Source organism: Tachypleus tridentatus, chromosome 12 (assembly GCF_004210375.1).
Source record: "Tachypleus tridentatus isolate NWPU-2018 chromosome 12, ASM421037v1, whole genome shotgun sequence".
In the NCBI taxonomy this organism is placed as follows: Eukaryota; Metazoa; Arthropoda; class Merostomata; order Xiphosura; family Limulidae; genus Tachypleus; species Tachypleus tridentatus.
The window spans coordinates 94,121,065-94,140,061 of NC_134836.1; the positions used below are offsets into that span (position 1 = coordinate 94,121,065).

At 31.2% G+C, this 18,997-nt stretch overlaps 1 protein-coding gene and 1 long non-coding RNA gene across 2 annotated transcripts; both read left to right on the forward strand.

The window, feature by feature from the left end:
* Positions 1-4,337: 4,337 nt before the first annotated feature.
* On the forward strand, positions 4,338-18,082 carry LOC143234035 (small ribosomal subunit protein RACK1). The gene is made up of 7 exons (XM_076471050.1): positions 4,338-4,566; positions 9,053-9,224; positions 11,064-11,211; positions 11,637-11,732; positions 11,931-12,041; positions 13,151-13,291; positions 17,837-18,082. The coding sequence occupies exons 1-7, from the start codon at positions 4,458-4,460 to the stop codon at positions 18,011-18,013; spliced, it is 954 nt and encodes a 317-aa protein (XP_076327165.1). The 5' UTR covers positions 4,338-4,457; the 3' UTR covers positions 18,014-18,082.
* On the forward strand, positions 4,589-6,596 carry LOC143234036 (uncharacterized). The gene is made up of 2 exons (XR_013018480.1): positions 4,589-4,720; positions 6,455-6,596. It is a non-coding gene; the product is annotated as an uncharacterized LOC143234036 (long non-coding RNA).
* Positions 18,083-18,997: the final 915 nt, after the last annotated feature.

Consider the following 18,997-nt stretch of genomic DNA (forward strand, 5'->3'; position numbering starts at 1 on the left):
AAAAAAGTAGTAAAATGCACTCGTCAAGAAAGTATAAAACTCTACACAAAAACCTTTCAAACTCATTAGATCACAATAAACCATGAATCAATCGTGGCTCCTGTGCACTGAGATCACTCCTCAGGAGAAAAAAATCAATAAATAGTTCTGAGTACACCAGATTATGATGGCTCTCTTTCCTGCAAACGGTAGCATATTAGGTAGGGGCTAGTTAATTAATTGCACTTTCCTTAAACTAGCGGTTGATAAAACAGATTATGGTCAATACATTAAAACTGTTTACTGTTAACCCTAAAGAAAGACGATAAGCAAGGAGCGTGTGTTTCTATACCACAACAACAAATTCAGGTTTTCTATTATATATCTTGATACTTCTACGAGAAAATCTACTGAAATAAAAATAAAACTTTGTAGTTATGCAGTGTGCAAATAATATAAAGTAGTATAGAGTATGAAAAATCAAATTATTCGGTGCTGTTTAGTGAAAGCGTTACAAATGTTCTGGTAGTGTTTAATATTTATACAAATTAAACACCTGATATTTTTTCATGAGAACCAGCACAAAACCAATTGAAGCTACCCAGATAGCTATGGATTAAGGAATGTATCAAATGTTTGTTCTTTTTTCATGTTATCCCTAATTATAAAATTGTATTATATTGGTAATGAAACTGAATTTGAAGTTGTTCACTCTGTCACTAGATTTAACATTTGTCACCAAGTTAAACCAGCTTTTTGTGGATGCACACCTTTGAAATAACTCTAGACAAGAACACATCCAAAAAGACTACGAGGATTTTCCACAATGATGAGCTGTAAATTATATTCATATATGTCTTATATTGGTACACTTTAAAACGGAAAAGATAAAATTAGTAAAATTATTTACTAAATCTTTCATAATGGTATGATATATTCAAGTAAAAAGTGATTTTCCGACAAGTGCAGATAAACAGACCAGCTAGGAACGGCATATTCGTTCCAGAAATAAGGAGGGTTATTCTGAAAATGATAACTGAGTTTTCCTGGCGTGTGCGTGAAACTGAATAATAAGAATAGTTCTGATTGGTAGAAATCAATGCATTCTTTGTTATAAAACAACATGAAAACATAGCATACGTACCGGTACACGAGAAAAGGCTGTCGTTTCCACTAGAGTGGAAACTTAGATTCAAAACTTTCTTTTTCTAGATTAACTTCCGTTGAAAAAAACATGACTGCCTTGTGGTAAGCCTTTACTGGAATCTCCAAGTAGAACTGAACTATGAAATGGCACTTGAAGTTAACAAGTTTCTTCATCTAATCAACAGTGTTACTTTATGACTTTAGTTATTTCCTACAATTGATCGCCTGTTACAGTTAGACAACGATAACTTCGCCAGCAAAGAGTATTCAAACTAAATGCTATGTGTTTCTGCAATATCCTCTCGGGCAGAATAGATATTATCTACTGTAGACAAATAATTGAAAAAAAACTTTTATAAACTAATGCAGGTAGAAAACATTTAATATAATGTACATGCATATTATGATGGCTCAAGGAAACTATTTATATGATTCACACCAATAATGTTATTTTGGTTTTATACATATATTAAATGTCAATGTATTTTCCATGTTTACTTGCCTTGTTAATTTCGTTATATAACTTAGAATACATTTGCAACCAGATTATTTCAGTTCGAAAGTTTATTTAGTTTTGTAAATTTCGAATGTTTAACATCAAAGTTCAAATTCTCAAAATACTCATTTAATGTTCTTCGACTTTTATTATACACAGCTAGTCAAAATCTTAAGGCCGATGAACATAAAGAAAAATATGCATTTTGCGTTGTCAGACTCAAACACTTATTTGAGTAGAGCTTCGAAAGATGAAAATAAGAAAAGGGAAAATAAAAAACTTTTTAGCATTTCATAGGGAAAATGTGAACACTATGAAATTAGCTTAAATACTAATTAGTCAAAAGTTTAAGACCATACTGAAACAAAGCGTTAATCGGTAAACACGTAACAAAATTTAGTCATTTGTGTTCAAGCATTAGCGTTGCCAACATCTCCCACTGACATCTCCTTGTTACATTGGGTAAAAACGTGGCAAAGGCTAAAACGTTGACAGAGTTTGAACGTGGAAGAATTGTCGAGCTGCAAAAGCAAGGTCTCTCTCAACGTGCCATCTCTAGTGAGATTGGGCAGAGTAAAACTGTTGTTGCAAATTTCCTAAAAGACCCTGAGGGATACGGAACGAAAATTTCAAGTGATTGGCACAAGAAAGTTTTGCCGGCGTTGATTTGGAGGATTCGACGTGTTGTCCGGCAAGACACCAGCCGATCATCAAACTAGATTAAGGCCCTTACGGACACAGAATGCAGCTTAAGAACAATAAGACGGTATCTACGAGAGAAAGGCCTTAAAAACCGTAAACGTCTTCAAAGGCCACGCCTCCCTCCACACCACGAAACAACTCGGTTAAACTTTGCTGAGAAACACTAAACATGGGACAAAGAAAAGTGGACGAAGATTTTGTTCTTTGATGAGAAAAAAATTTAACCTGGATGGTTCAAATGGCTTCCAACGTTACTGGCACGATAAGGATATCCCACCGTAGACATTTTTTACACGACACAAAGGAGGAGGTTCCATCATGATCTGGGATACTTTCCCCTTTCATGAAACAATAGAGCTTCAGGTTATACAGGGGCGTCAAATAGCAGCTGGCAACGTTGGCATGTTGGAGACAGCATTCTTATTGACTGAAGACACTCGCTTGTGTTGAAATGACTGGATCTTTCAGCAGAACAACAATGCCTGCAGGACAAAGGACTTTTTCATGGCGAATAACGTGATTCTTTTGTACCATCCAGCGTGTTCGCCCGAACTGAACTCCATTGAAAATGTTTGGTGGTGGATGGCAAGGGAAGTTTATAGAAAAGGATGTCAATTTCAAACAGTGCATGATCTTCGTGAAGCTATTTTCACCACTTGGAATAACATTCCAACCAGCCTTCTGCAAACACCATACCAAAGCGAATGTTTGCAGTTATTTGCAATGACGGCCGTACAAGTCACTACTGAGACCTGTTGTTGGGTATTTCCTACCTTGTTTAGGACTTTTTTTTTGGTTTGGTCTTAATCTTTTGACCAGGTAGTATTTTGGCTAATTTCATAGTGTTCACATTTTCCCTATTAAATGCTTAAACAGTTTTTTATTCTTATTTTCCCTTTTCTTATTTTCATCTTTCGAAGCTCTACCCAAATAAGTGGTTGAGTCTAACAACGTGAAATGCATATTTTTTCTTTATGTTCATTGGCCTTAAGATTTTGGCCGGAAGTATATATACTGTTATCAAGATACGAAACAATTGATTCAATTTTCACTACAAATTATTTGAAATAAATTATATTTTTTTTCGATAGATAAAAAATTAAAGCCAATCGTAAGTGTCAGGAGTAAAATCTTTGTTGAATAAAACGTTTAAAGATCTTTATTGGTAATTAGTTATGATAATTTATAATTGAGATATATTTCATCTTAGAGCATAAACAAAATGTAGTAATATAAGAAATTAAAGCCTATCGCATGTGTTAGGAGTAAAATCTTTGTTGAATAAGACATTTAAAAATCATTAATGGTAATTAGTTATGATAATTTATAATTAAGATGTATTCCGTCTTGGAATATAAACAAAATGTAGTAATATAATACAAACATGTGTTGTTGTGTTTTTATCAGTTTTGTTACTGCAGGTAATACATTTTTTGAAATGACCAAAGACATAATACCAAGGTTTGATCTCTCAGTTACGTTCGTTAACTGATAATAACTTGTAGAGCTAGACATGGCTAAATAGTAACATGTTATACTATAGGTTCGATGGTTCATGGTTTGCATTCTGTTCTGAAATATCGAGGTTTCACCTTTTTTCATCAGTGAGTACGTTATAAAACTGACAGTAATTCCATTATTTGGACAGAAAATAGAAGCTCAAGAGCTAAAGGATACTGTTGACTACGTGCCTTAATATATTATTTTGTTTATTAACTTATGAATAGCTAGCACACATAGTCCTTATGTACGTTTGCTTGAGTATTCAAAAGCAAAGCAGCAAAAGTTAATTTATTTCTATTTCTGTTTTAATAGATGAATGTTGGTAAAATTAACCTTTTCAACTTTCTGAATACGGTAGATACCTTTTTAACTCAAGTAATAAATGTTCACGATTTATTTTTTAGCTAATGCTTTATAAAAGAATAAAGTTTCGATGAACAGCAATTATAATTGAACTAAAAAGAAGCTTTCAAAGTGACAAAAGCTAAAATTTATTTGATTTACGCGCCATCTACTAATCATGCACGTTCTCTCAATTCACGGTAAATAATATAACCGTGTCGGTCGGATGGTAGTGTAGAAAAAAATCTGTTTTCATCGCAATAACCACGCTTAAGAAATTATCTAAAACATGACTGAGGGACTTTATTTAAAAGGAACGTTAAGAGGACACAATGGATGGATTACTCAGATTGCCACAAATCCAAAATATCCTGAAATGATTCTATCGTCGTCTCGAGGTGAGTAAGCTTATCCTATGCGTCGTTGAGAACTTTGAGTGCTTACGCGTTGTAGTCTAGTAGTATAGGTTCACCTGTGTTACGGTTATTTTGTGATCCGACGTTAATTTAATGACTGAAGTTCTTTTAGTAATTATAGGAGAAACATTTCTAAGTAATTGTTATGTAATATTGATATTACAAAAGAGCAGTTTTTTTTATAAACAAATCACATTTGTAATTAAACATGCACTGCTAGTGACGTGGTTAGCACACCTTGTAACTGTAACTAGTGTAAATTGTATTATCAGTGTTAAATGCTTCAGTTAATTATGAGCAAAGAGTCGTCTGATTTATTGTGAAAGTTGCAGGAACTGTACGAATATGTGTGTGGAATACAGTCTGAAGTCTAAAATAAAGTATTGTCATGTTGTTAAATTTAGTAATAGCATAATTATCAAGGGAAGCATTTTGTAAGACGGATTTTTATTCCTCTCCAGGTCTGTCCACTACTCCCTGACAGAAACAGTTTTAGAGGTGGCTTAAAATGGCTGTTTTCTTTTTCTTAAGTACAACTTGAGCTTGTAGCTCTGCCATCTCTTGACCAATTTAAGATTTACTTACAGTTTTTGATTTGGGAGGTCATACCCTTTAGATTGATGTATTTGACCACACTCTGGGTTTCATAGATTAATTTTGTCTAATCTTGCGTAAATGAATTTCAGAGTGAAGTTAGGCTGGTAGTGTTCGAAATCATGTTGAGTAATAAAATTGACTGAGTATATGCTCATTCCATGGTTAGTATTGATGACACACAAAAATACAACTAATAAAAGTGCAAATACAGTACTGATAGTTTAATATGCTCTAATCCTGGCTAAAAGAATTTCAAATATTGTAGCTGTTGAAGATTTTCTTTTATTTAGAAGTCTAAAGTATATGAAATCAACCTTTTTAAAATTATTGCAATATACAGTGTTACCTATGATGAAAGAAAGCCATTTTACTTTTAAAAAATTAAAAATATGAAAAATATTACTGACACCTTAGTATGCACTAGTTCAGTTAATTGGAACAACTCTGTATTGGAGAGGGGATGTTGATTGTAGTTCTCAAATTAATGAATATATCTAAAAAAAGATGTAGCAAGACTTGTACATGAGAAACCAAATTTTAAACTTAATGCATTTGCACTCAAAATATGTTTGTAAATTTTTGACATTGGTTTCACTTGGACTGACAAATTATAATACAAACTAATGAAGTTCATCTAATGAACTAACATACCTTTTACTCATTGTATAGTTTGTAATGTGCATATACAGTTTTTCAGTACTTCTGTATATTATACCTGATATTTATTCTCTTCCAAGGAGAACTGTTGTTAAATTAGCAATGATAATTGATAATTCTAACATCATATGTGTAATGTATGCCATGTTTTTATGTTCATTATGATAAGGGGGTTTTTGGTGAATTATTTTTTTAAATAATGAAAAGAACAAAGTATTCACATTCCATTGGATTTTGCTACTAAAACTTAGTTGGTTTACGTTGCAAGCTCATTTATGTAATTCATTATTAATACAAAACAAATATTAAGCCTGTAAATCAACCTTTTGAACAATGTGAACTTCTCATTGGAATAATGTTTAGCAATATGTCAATGATAAAATATTGTTTTACCGGGTAACCTGAAACTTCATGAAACCTGTCAAGGCAAGGTAAAATGTAGTCCTAATAAAATTTATAAATTTGAAACTTGTAAATGCAGATTTATGTTGTAAACTTAAAATACTGTGATTGACAGATACGTACTGTTAGTAACCTCTACCTGTTCTATGTCATATTATGAGGTAATTGGTAAATTGTTCATACCACATTTATCACATTTTTTTTTTCCCTTTAGTCATGCCATAATGCCTAATGATGTGACCTACAGCAAACTTGTTAGGATAACATATTGTGTGTTTATACCTGATGGGGCATAAAGCAATTTGTCACCAAGTCAACATATAGTCTGTTTACAATCTCCATTCATCATTTTTTTGGTATGCTGTTGGTTCAATTTCAATAGATGTATCTTTATATTGGTTTTGCATTATATAATAAGCACCACATTGTTTATTGTGTGGCTTTGTTTCTACAAGACCAAAGCAGAGTATGAAGAGAGCTATTGTTTGTATTACTGATCCTTATTTGTCCAATCAGTTTAATCCATTGCCCTGTTTTTAGTTTTAACATTCACATGCTGGTCTCTGCAAAATGGACAAAGGTTTTAGAGATCCTCAGTATGTTTCTGAAGCTGATTTACAACTAGTAAAATTAGTTGCCTTGAAATACATCATAGACTTAGCATGTATTAGTACTGTATAGATTTTTTCATTTGTTGTTTGGTGTACAATAATTGATATTTTGTTTATGGAAGGTTTATATACTTCAAACTGTGACTTGCATTTCCAGGAACTATAATTTTCTAGGACTCTCTATTATAATTAATTGAAAATTGTTACCAGATGGTACACTTATCTTCTCACGGAATGCAAGAGATTTGATAGGCTATACATCAAACCACTTGTTTTAAGTAGAGGATAGATCTAAGAATTATGCCTCTTTTATGATTTGGGATTTGGCTCCTTTGTTTCTACGAACAACTATCTGTTTACACTAAAATATTCATCAAGCTTTCTCTTGAATTCTTCCAATCCTCTCTGAATATTATGTCCAAAAGCAATGTGTTGTGAAGGTTAACTATTCTTTTTTAAAGTATTAATGTTTTGATATCTTCCACTCTGCCAAATGTTAGGTACATATTTGTTAGTCCTAACACTAAACACAAAAAGTGATGTATTAATCACATATATTCCTTTTATAATTTTGAACACTTCCATCAAACCCCTGCAACCATTTACTACATATTTGTAGAAGTTTAAGAAAATTATAATTTTAATACCCATCCAAAACAAATATATTGATCAATCAGTTAGTACAGTGGTTTTCAAACCATCCCTTTCATTCAATAAAGAAAGGGTTGAGGGGGAAGTACTGCCAGTCACTTGCTTTCTTTATATTCACTAGATCAAGAAGCAAAGACAAATATAAATAGTTGGTAATAAGTGCTTCAAAGTAATTGCTTTTCATCTCATCATCCTGAGTAGCTTTGCCATAATAGACAGCATATCAAGTTTGATGGCAATGGAAATTAAATATGAAGCCCCAAAACCACTAAAGCTGGAACCAACTTGAATTTAAAAAACAACAAACTAGGAAGAGCACAATGATCCATTGGGTAGCTTTGTGCTTAATGGCAAACATAGCAGCAATATTTTGACTACTTGAGTTTGAATAACAACTGGAAATCATAATTTCAGTTAATAGATTATTCTAATAAACAGTAAGGGTGATTAACCAATTTTATTATAGCTTTGATCAGACAATCTGTGACCTTCAGTGTAATCCATTTCTCATCCAAATAATTTCCTTTTAAATTAAAATACATTGTATAGCAGTTATAATTTTTATGGCTTGTCCAAAAAAATCAAAGTGCATCCATTGTTTATTTTACAGAATTTAAATGCAATATATTTTCTAGTCTTTTTGAATATATTAAGATATTATAGTTCTATTTATGTATCATATTTACTTCAGAAAGTATAAATTATCTTCCATTTCTAGTATTATAAGAAATTCATTCTGTGTTAACACTTGGGTAGAAAAGGTTTTTTGTCATGTGGTTAATTTGTCTTAATTTCAGTTAGTGAGTTACCCACAAAAATTAACATACTTTTATCATTTTATGGTAGTAGTTAATTTCTTATTTGTAATACACATACAATAGTTATATTAATGTCATTAATGCTACAAGTGTGCAAAATGACATTGTAAATACAATGTTAGTCAAGATGTAAGTTACAATGTTTAATGTGTATGTATGGTCTGATAGCAAATTCATTGTAACACAATCGTTGCTAAGGTAAAAAGACAAATCCATTAAATAATAGGCTTTACAACTACAGTGTAATTTTGTAGAATCTTATGACCACTTTGTCAGCTTTTTTGTTTGCCAGTTAGCAAAGTGGAAGTATCATAACTGTTGCACTTCTTTATTCTATAAGAATTAGGGTATTGTTTTAGTAGTACCCTCCTTGAAGATTATGTGCAAAATAGTGTATTAATAACTGAGATGCTAATTTCATTTTCATTGGTTTGCTGATGCTGTACCTAGTTATAGTTTTGGCATGAATAAATATTTAATTAGGGAAGTATTTGAGTTTTTTTCTATACCACTCCATGGAGTACTATTAACATTTTATTGTTTATCCACTATAGAACAGTAGTGCAAAATATATATTGATCAGTATAATAAAGATTACTCTTATAGTTAAGGTTTGGAATATTTAACGATGCACCAGTCTTATTACAAGCAAACTCTCCTTCTGTAGGAGATTTTGTACTAGTGTAAAGGATAGTTTCTTTTTAGTATTAAAAAAATATCTTTCTGCTTTAGACAAAACTCTCATTATGTGGAAGTTGACTCGTGACGACACAAACTATGGAATTCCTCAGAAACGTCTGAAGGGTCATGGTCACTTTGTAACTGATGTGGTGATGTCTTCGGATGGCCAGTATGCTCTGTCTTGTTCTTGGGATAAAACTCTGCGTTTGTGGGATTTGTCTGTGTAAGTAAGAGAACTGTGACTCTAGGCAACTCATCGTTATGTTTTGTAAGGATTATAATAATTTTTCTTTTAGCTGTTTTTAAATTATTCTCAATATAAGCAAACAATATGCAAAAACTTGAAATTTATGCATATTGTTTGGCCCATAGATGGTGTTACCTATTGGGAAAACTGGACAATTGCCTGGAGCCTCACACATGGAAGGGTGCCCAAGTTTTCTTAATGTTATGGGGCCTCATTTACTGAATTCTGCTTGGGGCTCCAGAATGGCTAAGACTACCCCTGGTTTGACCTTTAAAAATTATGCAGAGACACTAAATACCAGTTTTGATCGTGAGATGGTAATTGTGATACTAAATTGCAATAATATTGATTATTATATCAAATTATTGATAATTTGATCACACCCTTCTTCCCTGACCAATTACAAGTTTTCAGTAAATATAGTTATCTGACAGTTGGTATTTGTATCATTTAGAGCTTGGAACAAATATATCTTCCACAAGTGATTTTTACATTTCCATTTGATACATACGGGTTTTCCATTCTTACAACAAAGCCAGAGATAATATAAATGTATCATCCTTTTAAAAATCTAATGTTTGGGAAAGTGTATGTTTTAAAATAATATCCAGATGCCAATTATTCTTATATGTGAATAACTAATGAATTCTTGGCACAATACAAATTGGAATTATTTATTATTATTGTCATCAGGGTAAATATAGTTATGTAATTAGTTGTGGCTGGCTTTCATCTTATTAAATCTGTTAAATTGTAGTTTTTAAATAAAAATGCTGTTAACATGTTAAAAGCTTATTATCTGGCCTTTTAATTATTATTGAGAGCAGGTCTAGGTATAAATATCTTGATTTGTTTAGTTTAAAGACCTGCCTTAGGGGTAGTAGCAATGACCATGTAGCAAGATGAGTGGTAATCCATGATTACGAGAAAACCCACTTGTAGAGAAAAATATATAAGTAAAAATGGCTGGCTTTACATAGAGCTTTCTCTACCCATACCTGCTGTTTTTACATATATAAGATGAGTGGTAATTTTATACAATTACTGTCACCAAGTATAAGCTACTTAATGAATTAAACTGTCAAGTGTTAACATTTCTTTAAAGTTATTTTTGCAAAAGTGATTTCAAACTATCTATTTTCTTGGATAAAACTTGCAAATGACAACAAGTCGTGAGGTTTAAACTACATAGTGAAAGAAATTTCATGGATTTGACCTAAGCTTTAATAGCTCACTGATTACTGTCGTAGTTTCTTGGAAAATGTTTATAGAAATATCGGCACCATTAGAATGTTTGTGTAAGAGATGAACATATGCAATGTATATAATATTAGTTAAGTCATTGGTTTGAATAAAATAATGGTTAATGTGAAGATAATGGAATATGAACTTTGTTCAGTTTATATGATATTGATGGCATATATAAAATAATAAACTGCCAAGTTTACTGTGCATGCAGTTACATTTTGTTTGCCAATTGTTTGTCCTCCCTTGGTAGTTTATACTCATGCTTATTTGAAAATGTATGTTGTTAATATAATCCAGAAGAATTAATACATACAAATGTACTTGGATTAATGAAGTTTTACTGTCTGTTAAATGTTGCTAGTAATCTTGGTAAATCATTGAATGAAATTTAATGATATTTACTATATTTAAATATTGTGGAAACATATTTTGGCATGATATATTCAAGACATTTATATGATTGATGAGATCAGAATCCAGCTTGTTTGTGTGTGTATCAAAGTGATTTATGCATGATTTAAATTGCATAGTGTAATTCATTTTGCTCTGTAATATTTGGTGTTTTAGGGGAAACACAACTCGCCGGTTTGAAGACCATACTAAAGATGTCTTGAGTGTGGCTTTTTCTGCTGATAACCGTCAGATCGTGTCTGGATCTCGTGATAGAACCATCAAACTGTGGAATACTTTGGCTCAGTGCAAGTATACTATTCAGGTTAGTTAGAGAAAATGGCTCTTGGGCTCTTGAAATATTAAGGATGTTTTTCATCTGAGGTTTTTATTTTTTCTTTTATAATTTATTTTTCCTATCCTAAATGTGTGTTTTTGAACATTGTAATGCCTTTTATTGTGAAAACGTGTCAAAGTTATAAGATACTTATTAATTTAAATAGTATAATGTTGCTAATTTGTAACTGTCATAATTTAAAAAATGGTGTTTAAAAGAAGTCTTAATTTTGTTACTTCTTTGTTAATAATTACTCTAAATTCAGTATAGAAGTAAAGTTAAAAATTTCTGGATTTACACAGAGTTCCTTAAATAAATCATCTATGTAGTTCAGTATTTGTGATTTATGTTTATGAATTGCAGTGTTTTATTTAATCTGTCACTTCAGTACATACACAAACTTATTTCTGCAGGATGATGGTCACAGTGATTGGGTCTCTTGTGTAAGATTTTCTCCAAACAATAACAATCCTATAATTGTATCATGTGGTTGGGATAAATATGTTAAGGTGAGTTCTTTATTTCAAAGTATTTGTATAGTCCATGGAACCAGTTCTTACCTTTACAAAATTCTGCACAATGATTATCATGTATTTATTTTTGATTATGTGTGATGACTTGTTCTGCAATGATGAGTGTAGTTTTAGTACTGGTATTGTAATTTAAAAACAAAAACAAGTGTTCATTGAATATCACCTTTCATCAAGGTATGGAACCTGACCAACTGTCGACTGAAGACAAACCATATTGGCCATACTGGCTACCTGAACACTGTGACGGTTTCTCCAGATGGATCATTGTGTGCATCGGGTGGAAAAGTGAGTCACTTTGCTTAATGTTCAACTGTAATACTGGTGTTTTCAAGATTTGTTAGATTTTCAGGTTTTACAATAAGTATTACATGGTGAAATGAGTATCTGAAATGTGTTGGCTTCTAGTTGTGAAAATAGTACTTAATAGCACATATAATCTATCTGCAACAAATATGTTTCAACATATTACTTAGTATTTAAGTAAAATGTCCTTCTTGTGGTAAAATTTTTATACATGTTCTAAATTTTTAATTTTCTTAACAGGGAAAGAGGAATGTGAACTTTAACATACCCTTTCTTGTTAAAGAATATTAATATGCATATTTCTTGCTTTTAGGTGACCTAGTGTACTTATTCACATGATCAGGACATTTTGTATGTTTTTGCTCACAGGTTTTTATTTAGGTAGAATAAATGCCATATAATAATCTGCATGTTGTCTGAACAGTATATTCAATATTAATAATAAATTACCTTCTGATATAGACGCTATTTGATAAATATGTATTTTGTCTAACTTATCTTTCTATAGTTTAAATAAACATTCATTGCTATTGCAATAGAATAAATCTCACTACCTATCTCCAACACTTTCTGTCCTGCTGTTATCAATTGTACTTTGAAGTTGCATCATCTTTCTCTCAACTATTTTGTTTTTATCTTCAGTCAGTCCTCTTTTTAACTCTCTAAACCTGATGTGATGAAAGGTCAACATCTCCAAGTCTAAAGTTGATATCTGCATTTCCAATTTCAATGAATTGTAATTCTGAGCATTTTCATAATGTTGTATTTGATATTTAAACAATGTAATGGCTTTTCCAGTTAGCTTTACAAGTGTCTGCTATTGTTTGTAGGGGTACTTGGATAAAGTCATTTCAATAAAGAAGTGCTTGAATTACACTCTAAAATAATTTGATTATTTGTATATATAAATTAAAACCTGTGAACGTAATACTTATTTTGATTTATTTTCCTGTTATTTACAATAAGTGTTCCTTTATTTGTTATTGAAATTTATTCATCATACTTAAAAAGATAAGAACATTTTTCAATCATACAGTCAGAAACAAATAGAAGCACAGAATTATTAAGAACTAGCTAATTTATCCCATTAGGATTGTAAAGCTATGTTGTGGGACCTTAATGAAGGAAAGCATCTCTACACCCTAGATCACACTGACATTATTAATAGTCTATGCTTTAGCCCCAACCGCTACTGGTTGTGTGTTGCTACTGGCCCAAGCATCAAGATTTGGGTAGGTGAAATTTGAATTTATTATTCTTTCATAAATAATCTGTTATTTATACTTAAGGTAACATTTCTTTTGCAATTTCTAAGGCTTAGTGGTATGTAATTTAGTATTCCAATTGGTAGTAACACCATAGTTGTAAATATGTGATGGTAAGTTGGTCAGAAAGTTTTTGTGACAGTAATTATGTTGACTTCTCAGTCTTGCATCATTTCTGTTAATAAAGCTTTTACAAAATTCTTGAGTCTGATTAGCATTAATTCGATATCATATTTATTAATTTACCGTTTATGAAATTCAAAAATACACTTTTGAGAGTTAATTGCTACCATTGATAATTTGTAACTGTTCTGTAACTGAATTATGTAACAAATTGCAATATGATATTTATAAAAGTTGATATATATTTTTGATACAAGTTATTCTACAATATTATTTATAACAAAATTTCAGACTAACTTCATTGCATGGGTTATTTTAAATAAAATATCTATGATATATTACTTTGTCAAATAAGGTGTAATATTTTATAATACATTGGCAGATCTTACATTTAAAATTGTAACCAATAGGTAAAGTTAATTTACTTAACTGACTTCACTGAGAACTGAAGTATTACTAAAAGGTAATTTAATAATTATGGTGCTCAACAACCATTATTTAATATTAAGATGGGTCTATTTGTGTTCTTACGAGTGAAAAAAATGAAATGTTTTTAAGATAATCTTGTGTTGGTGGTTTGTGTGTGTTCAAATAATTGCAATTGATGATTTAAAAGTTTATGCAAGACAAGTTTATAAACAAATGTTTTAAGTTACCCTATCATTAAAATACTTAACTTTGTAAAATATCTGATTAATTGCTGAGACAAAATTTAAGTATCTTTTGTTAGAGTAGAGCAGTTTGCTCTAATATGATCCATATTCCAGAACTTGCATGTTTTTTTGTTTAATTCAAAATTCAAAATTCATAAGTATATTGCATTACATTTCCAACTAATTACAAAATTATCCATTTTAAAATAGTACCTAAACTGTTATTGTCAAATGTAAAACAAGTTACTTTTGGACAAATATTTGAAAATGAACCTCTAACAATTTAATTTGAACATGAAGCAGTCAAAACAAATGCTGAAATGATGGTTCTCTATTTTTAATATCTGCACAAGTCTACTACACTAACACTACACAAAGCATATGAGAAGGTTCTTATGCAACTGTAAAGTGTTAATTTAATAGCCTAAAGATAAGTTACAAGATATTTGCATTTTAGCTAAAAGAAAATTATCCATAAACTATAGTATACATGTTACACTTTTGGCTGTGTGAGGTAACCAAATGCTTTTTAGGTGCACAGAGTGATTTCATAATTAGTGGATTAAATGTTATTCATCTTCCTTTTTCCATAAGTATTAAAAGCATTATTGTCTGAAGTAATACCAATTCCCACATGACAGTGGTTTCCCTAGTGGAAAAGCTAGAATTTCTGAAACTGTTGGCTAGTAATCTAAATGCTGAGGAACTCTGATAATGCATGACAAGTAATTTATAACTTGTGGATTCATTTTTCTTACGGTATTAAATTCACATGCATATTTTTAATCAAATTGCATTGGGTGGTTAAGTGGATACATTTATATATTCCAGAACCATATTTTAGTGAATTGCTCCTTGAAACCACAACAAAAAATATGAGCTGAACTCACAATTAAAAAAGGAAGCCTTGTTGGCTTGAGCACTCTGAAATGTCTTGCACTTTCTCTTACACAGCTTTAAGTTCTGTGCATGTTTTAGGGTCATTCCATGTCAAATCATCCAGATTTTGGAAAATTTTCCAGGTGACCTCCTCAGAATGCCTTGAAAAAAATTCACATTGCCAAAGATTAGATCAATATCTCTAATAGTTTCAGATTTACAGCTTGTAAAATTTAGTTAATTTTGTTTTATTTTTGGCGAATTCATTTTCAGGCAACTGGCTGCTTAAAGCTGCAAGAGTAATGGTGGTAGAATGCTGAAATTTGCTGCATTGACTGAATTAATCTTGCAGAATTCAAAAATGGTCTCAAACCAAGTTTATCTCTACTTAGGATTTTCATAGTAAGACTAAAATCACCTGAAAACCCAAAATCATAAAAGAACATTGGTTTATTTAATAAGCCATAGCTCTAAAACATAATATGATACAAAGCTGAATTTTGTTTTCAAATTTCCTATAACAAATCAGTTGATAAATCAGCAATTGTTGTAATTAAGTCTATTAGATCTTCTGTAAAAAAAATTAGTTGCATGCAACTTTTTATGGTGTAGCTAAAAAATAGCCCTATTTCAGGCCACAGTTTGACCATGTCACCAGTTATTCAGCCTTTTCAGGTTTTTACCGTATATTCTTACATCTCTGAATATGATCTGCAAAAAATCAGGATGGTGTTCAACCTACTCTTTGAGTTATAATTTTTAAAATATTCTCTGACCATACGTTGTTTACTTGACAAAAAACTTCAATTCAGGTGTGTTACTATGTGCAAATATATCCATACAATTTTGAAATAATTTATGAATCCCATTGAAATATTCTAATCAGCCTTTACCATATATTGTTACATCTCTAAGCATGATCTTCAAAAAAAGCAAAGTTGTGAAAAATAAATTATCAAATTTTAAGTGTGTCTGATATGTACCATTGGGCAAAGGACCACATTCAGAGCATTCAGTTCGTTTTTGTCAGTCAGGAATCAGTCCTGCAGAATTGTGTAGTTTGATCTACTTGAGCACTATGAAAAGTGCAAACCTGTGGCAGGTATTAGGTCACATCATAACTTTATTCTACCAACATATTGTATATGAGAAGGCTATCAGATGATGATGTGTACACAGTTGTAACTGTTGGTAGTAGCAGTGAAAGTGATGCTGCAGCAGCTCAAATAGGGTCTAATGATAGCAATGACAATTATCAGCCATGGAAATATGTGGCATGTATATACAATCATGAATGGTATGTGGGAAACATAAAAGATAGATCAGATGAACATTCTGATGTGTTGGTGTCATTTGTGAAGAAATCAAGAAATGAACTGTTTTCATGGCCTGCAAGGTCACGTAAAGATGAAAGCTGGATTCCTTTCCAACATATTCTTTGTCAGATAAGTGCACCTACCATGCAAGGCAGTAGTGCTTGCCACTATGTTCTAAGTCAAAGTGATCACAACATAATCAAACTCGAATTTCAGAAATTTATTCAAGCTGTCTGAACAAAGCAATGTTTATTTGATGTTGTTAAGGCTAATTTATTGTCAAAGCAGTTTTGAAACATTTCATTGTCACGATTATTGCAATTTATTATAACCATAATCTTTCTCAGTTATCCTCTATTGTAGCACTGTGCTGTTTGTGTTTGATTTACCTTTGTATTTATTATATTATGAATCTTCAACTCAGCCATATCTGCATGTAATTCATACACAATATATGTGCAATGCCATGTGATCTAACTAGTTATGCCAATAAACTTGTTCAGAAATGAATTAATTATTTCTTGTTTCTTACAACTTTATTATTTAACATTGTGAAAGGCTGGTTAGAATATTTTAGTGAGATTCATAAAATTCTGATGGGTATTTTGCAAAATTGTATGAATATATTTTCACACAGTAACACACCTGAACTGAAGTTTTAAATAAAAAACGTATGGTCAGAGGATACTTTAAAATATTATAATTTAAAACGTAGGTTGAAAACCATCCTGATTTTTTTTGTAGATCATATTCAGAGATGTAAAAATATATGGTAAAAATCTCAAAAGGCTAAATAACTGGTGACATGGTCAAACTGGCCTGAAGTAGGGCTATTTTTAGCTAAATCATAAGTTTCTTGCAGCTAAGTTTTTTTACAGGAGATCTTACAGGCTTTTAATTACAACAATTGCTGACTTATCTATCAACTTATATGTTATAGGAAATTAGAAAAAAAAATTAGCTTTGTATCATATTAAGTCTTAGAGCTATGGCTTATTACATAAACCAATGTTTTTTATGATTTTGGGTTTTCAGGTGATTTTACAGCCTTACTATGCAAATCCTAAGAGAGATAAACTTAATTTGAGACAATTTTTGAATTCTGTGAGATTAATTCAGTCAGGGTAGCAAATTTCAGCCTTCTACCACCGTTACTGTTGCAGATTTAAGCAGTCAGTGTTGTCCAAAAATGAATTTGCCAAAAAGTAAAAAGAAATTAACTAAATTTTACAGGGCCGTAAATCAGAAACTTGAAGATATTGATCTAATCTTTGGCAGTTTTTCATTATATGGGTAGATGAGCACATGTGAATTTTTTCAAGGCATTCTGTGGGGGTCACCTGCAGCCCCCTGAATGATTTGACATGGAATGATCCTTTAATAATGTTTGGTTTTTCAAACAAGGATCTAAGTACTCAGTTGTAAAGCTGTGTTTCATACTAATTACTGCACTAGAAACAAAACCTGATATTTTGGTATTTTAGGTCTTAATCATCTTAAAAGGTGCTACAAAATATGTTTCGTCTTTTTGTTCATGGCAGGATCTTGAAGGTAAGAACATGGTCGACGAACTTCGACCTGAAGTGATTACAACCAGTTCCAAAGCAGAGCCTCCTCAGTGTATTTCTATGGCCTGGTCTGCTGATGGACAAACTTTATTTGCAGGATATACAGACAACCTTATTCGAGTTTGGCAAGTGTCAATTGCTACCCGTTAGCTAGGTAAAAAATTAATGGCGTAATTCCAAATGTTTGTAGTTTATATGAATAAAACTTGGGCCTAACAATTTGTGTATGGTGTTGTTATGATTTAAATATACATATAATAATATTTCTAAAGATGTTCACCTTGTTTCTGGTGTCATGGAATAATGTTAGTCATAGGTTATTCCTGGGATGAGTGGAGGTTAATTTAAAACAACATTTTGATAAGTAATTTTGATTGTAAATACTTAAATGAGGTTATCTTTATTTAATCATTTGCTTTGAAATAATCTTATGCAAGGTATCAAAAAATTACTTTTATACACCTAGTGGCTCAATAAAATTTGGAAGTTAAGATTCATTTTAAAAACAAGTCTTGACTGTATTGCTGAAAATCTTGTAATCTCTATATAATGGTATATACAATCTACTTGGCTGTTCCAAGATTTGTAGAAACAGAATTTTTTAAAGTTGACTTGGGTTTTGGATTTTAAAGTACCAAGTTTAATGTTCTGGCACATTGATTGGATATGTTTACATCTTGGCACTTACAAACACATGAGTGTTATACTAGTCAAACTGGAAATAATGTCTCTTCTCAAAGACTTTGTAATTTTGTATGAAAAATATTAAATTTATTCATTTGTATTTATGACAGAGCTATTTGCTGCCTTCCCTAATATTGAACTATTCACCAGAGGGAAGGCACTCTTATGATGCACCTATATGTTGAAGTTTTTTATGGTATCACACATTCAAATGTTTCTTGCTAGCTCCAAAATCCTGAATTTTATCATAGGGTCTATCCATGCTCTTAATTTATTAATTACATTATTTCTTTTGATTTAAGTTTTGTGCCTCTAGTTTGTTATATCTTGGAATAGGCAGCTAAACTCATTGAATAACAACCACTTTAAAAAAAAAAAATCTGAAACTTTGCTAGTAATCTGAAAGCTGAGAAACTCTAATGCAATAACAAGTAATTTTTAACTTATGGA

Bases quoted from the DNA above. Each gene is read 5' to 3' on its own strand.
- LOC143234035 (XM_076471050.1), top strand. From the start codon at position 4,458: ATGACTGAGGGACTTTATTTAAAAGGAACGTTAAGAGGACACAATGGA. The intron at 9,225-11,063 runs GTAAGTAAGAGA...TTGGTGTTTTAG, and splicing joins CGTTTGTGGGATTTGTCTGT to GGGAAACACAACTCGCCGGT. The intron at 11,733-11,930 runs GTGAGTTCTTTA...CCTTTCATCAAG, and splicing joins GTTGGGATAAATATGTTAAG to GTATGGAACCTGACCAACTG.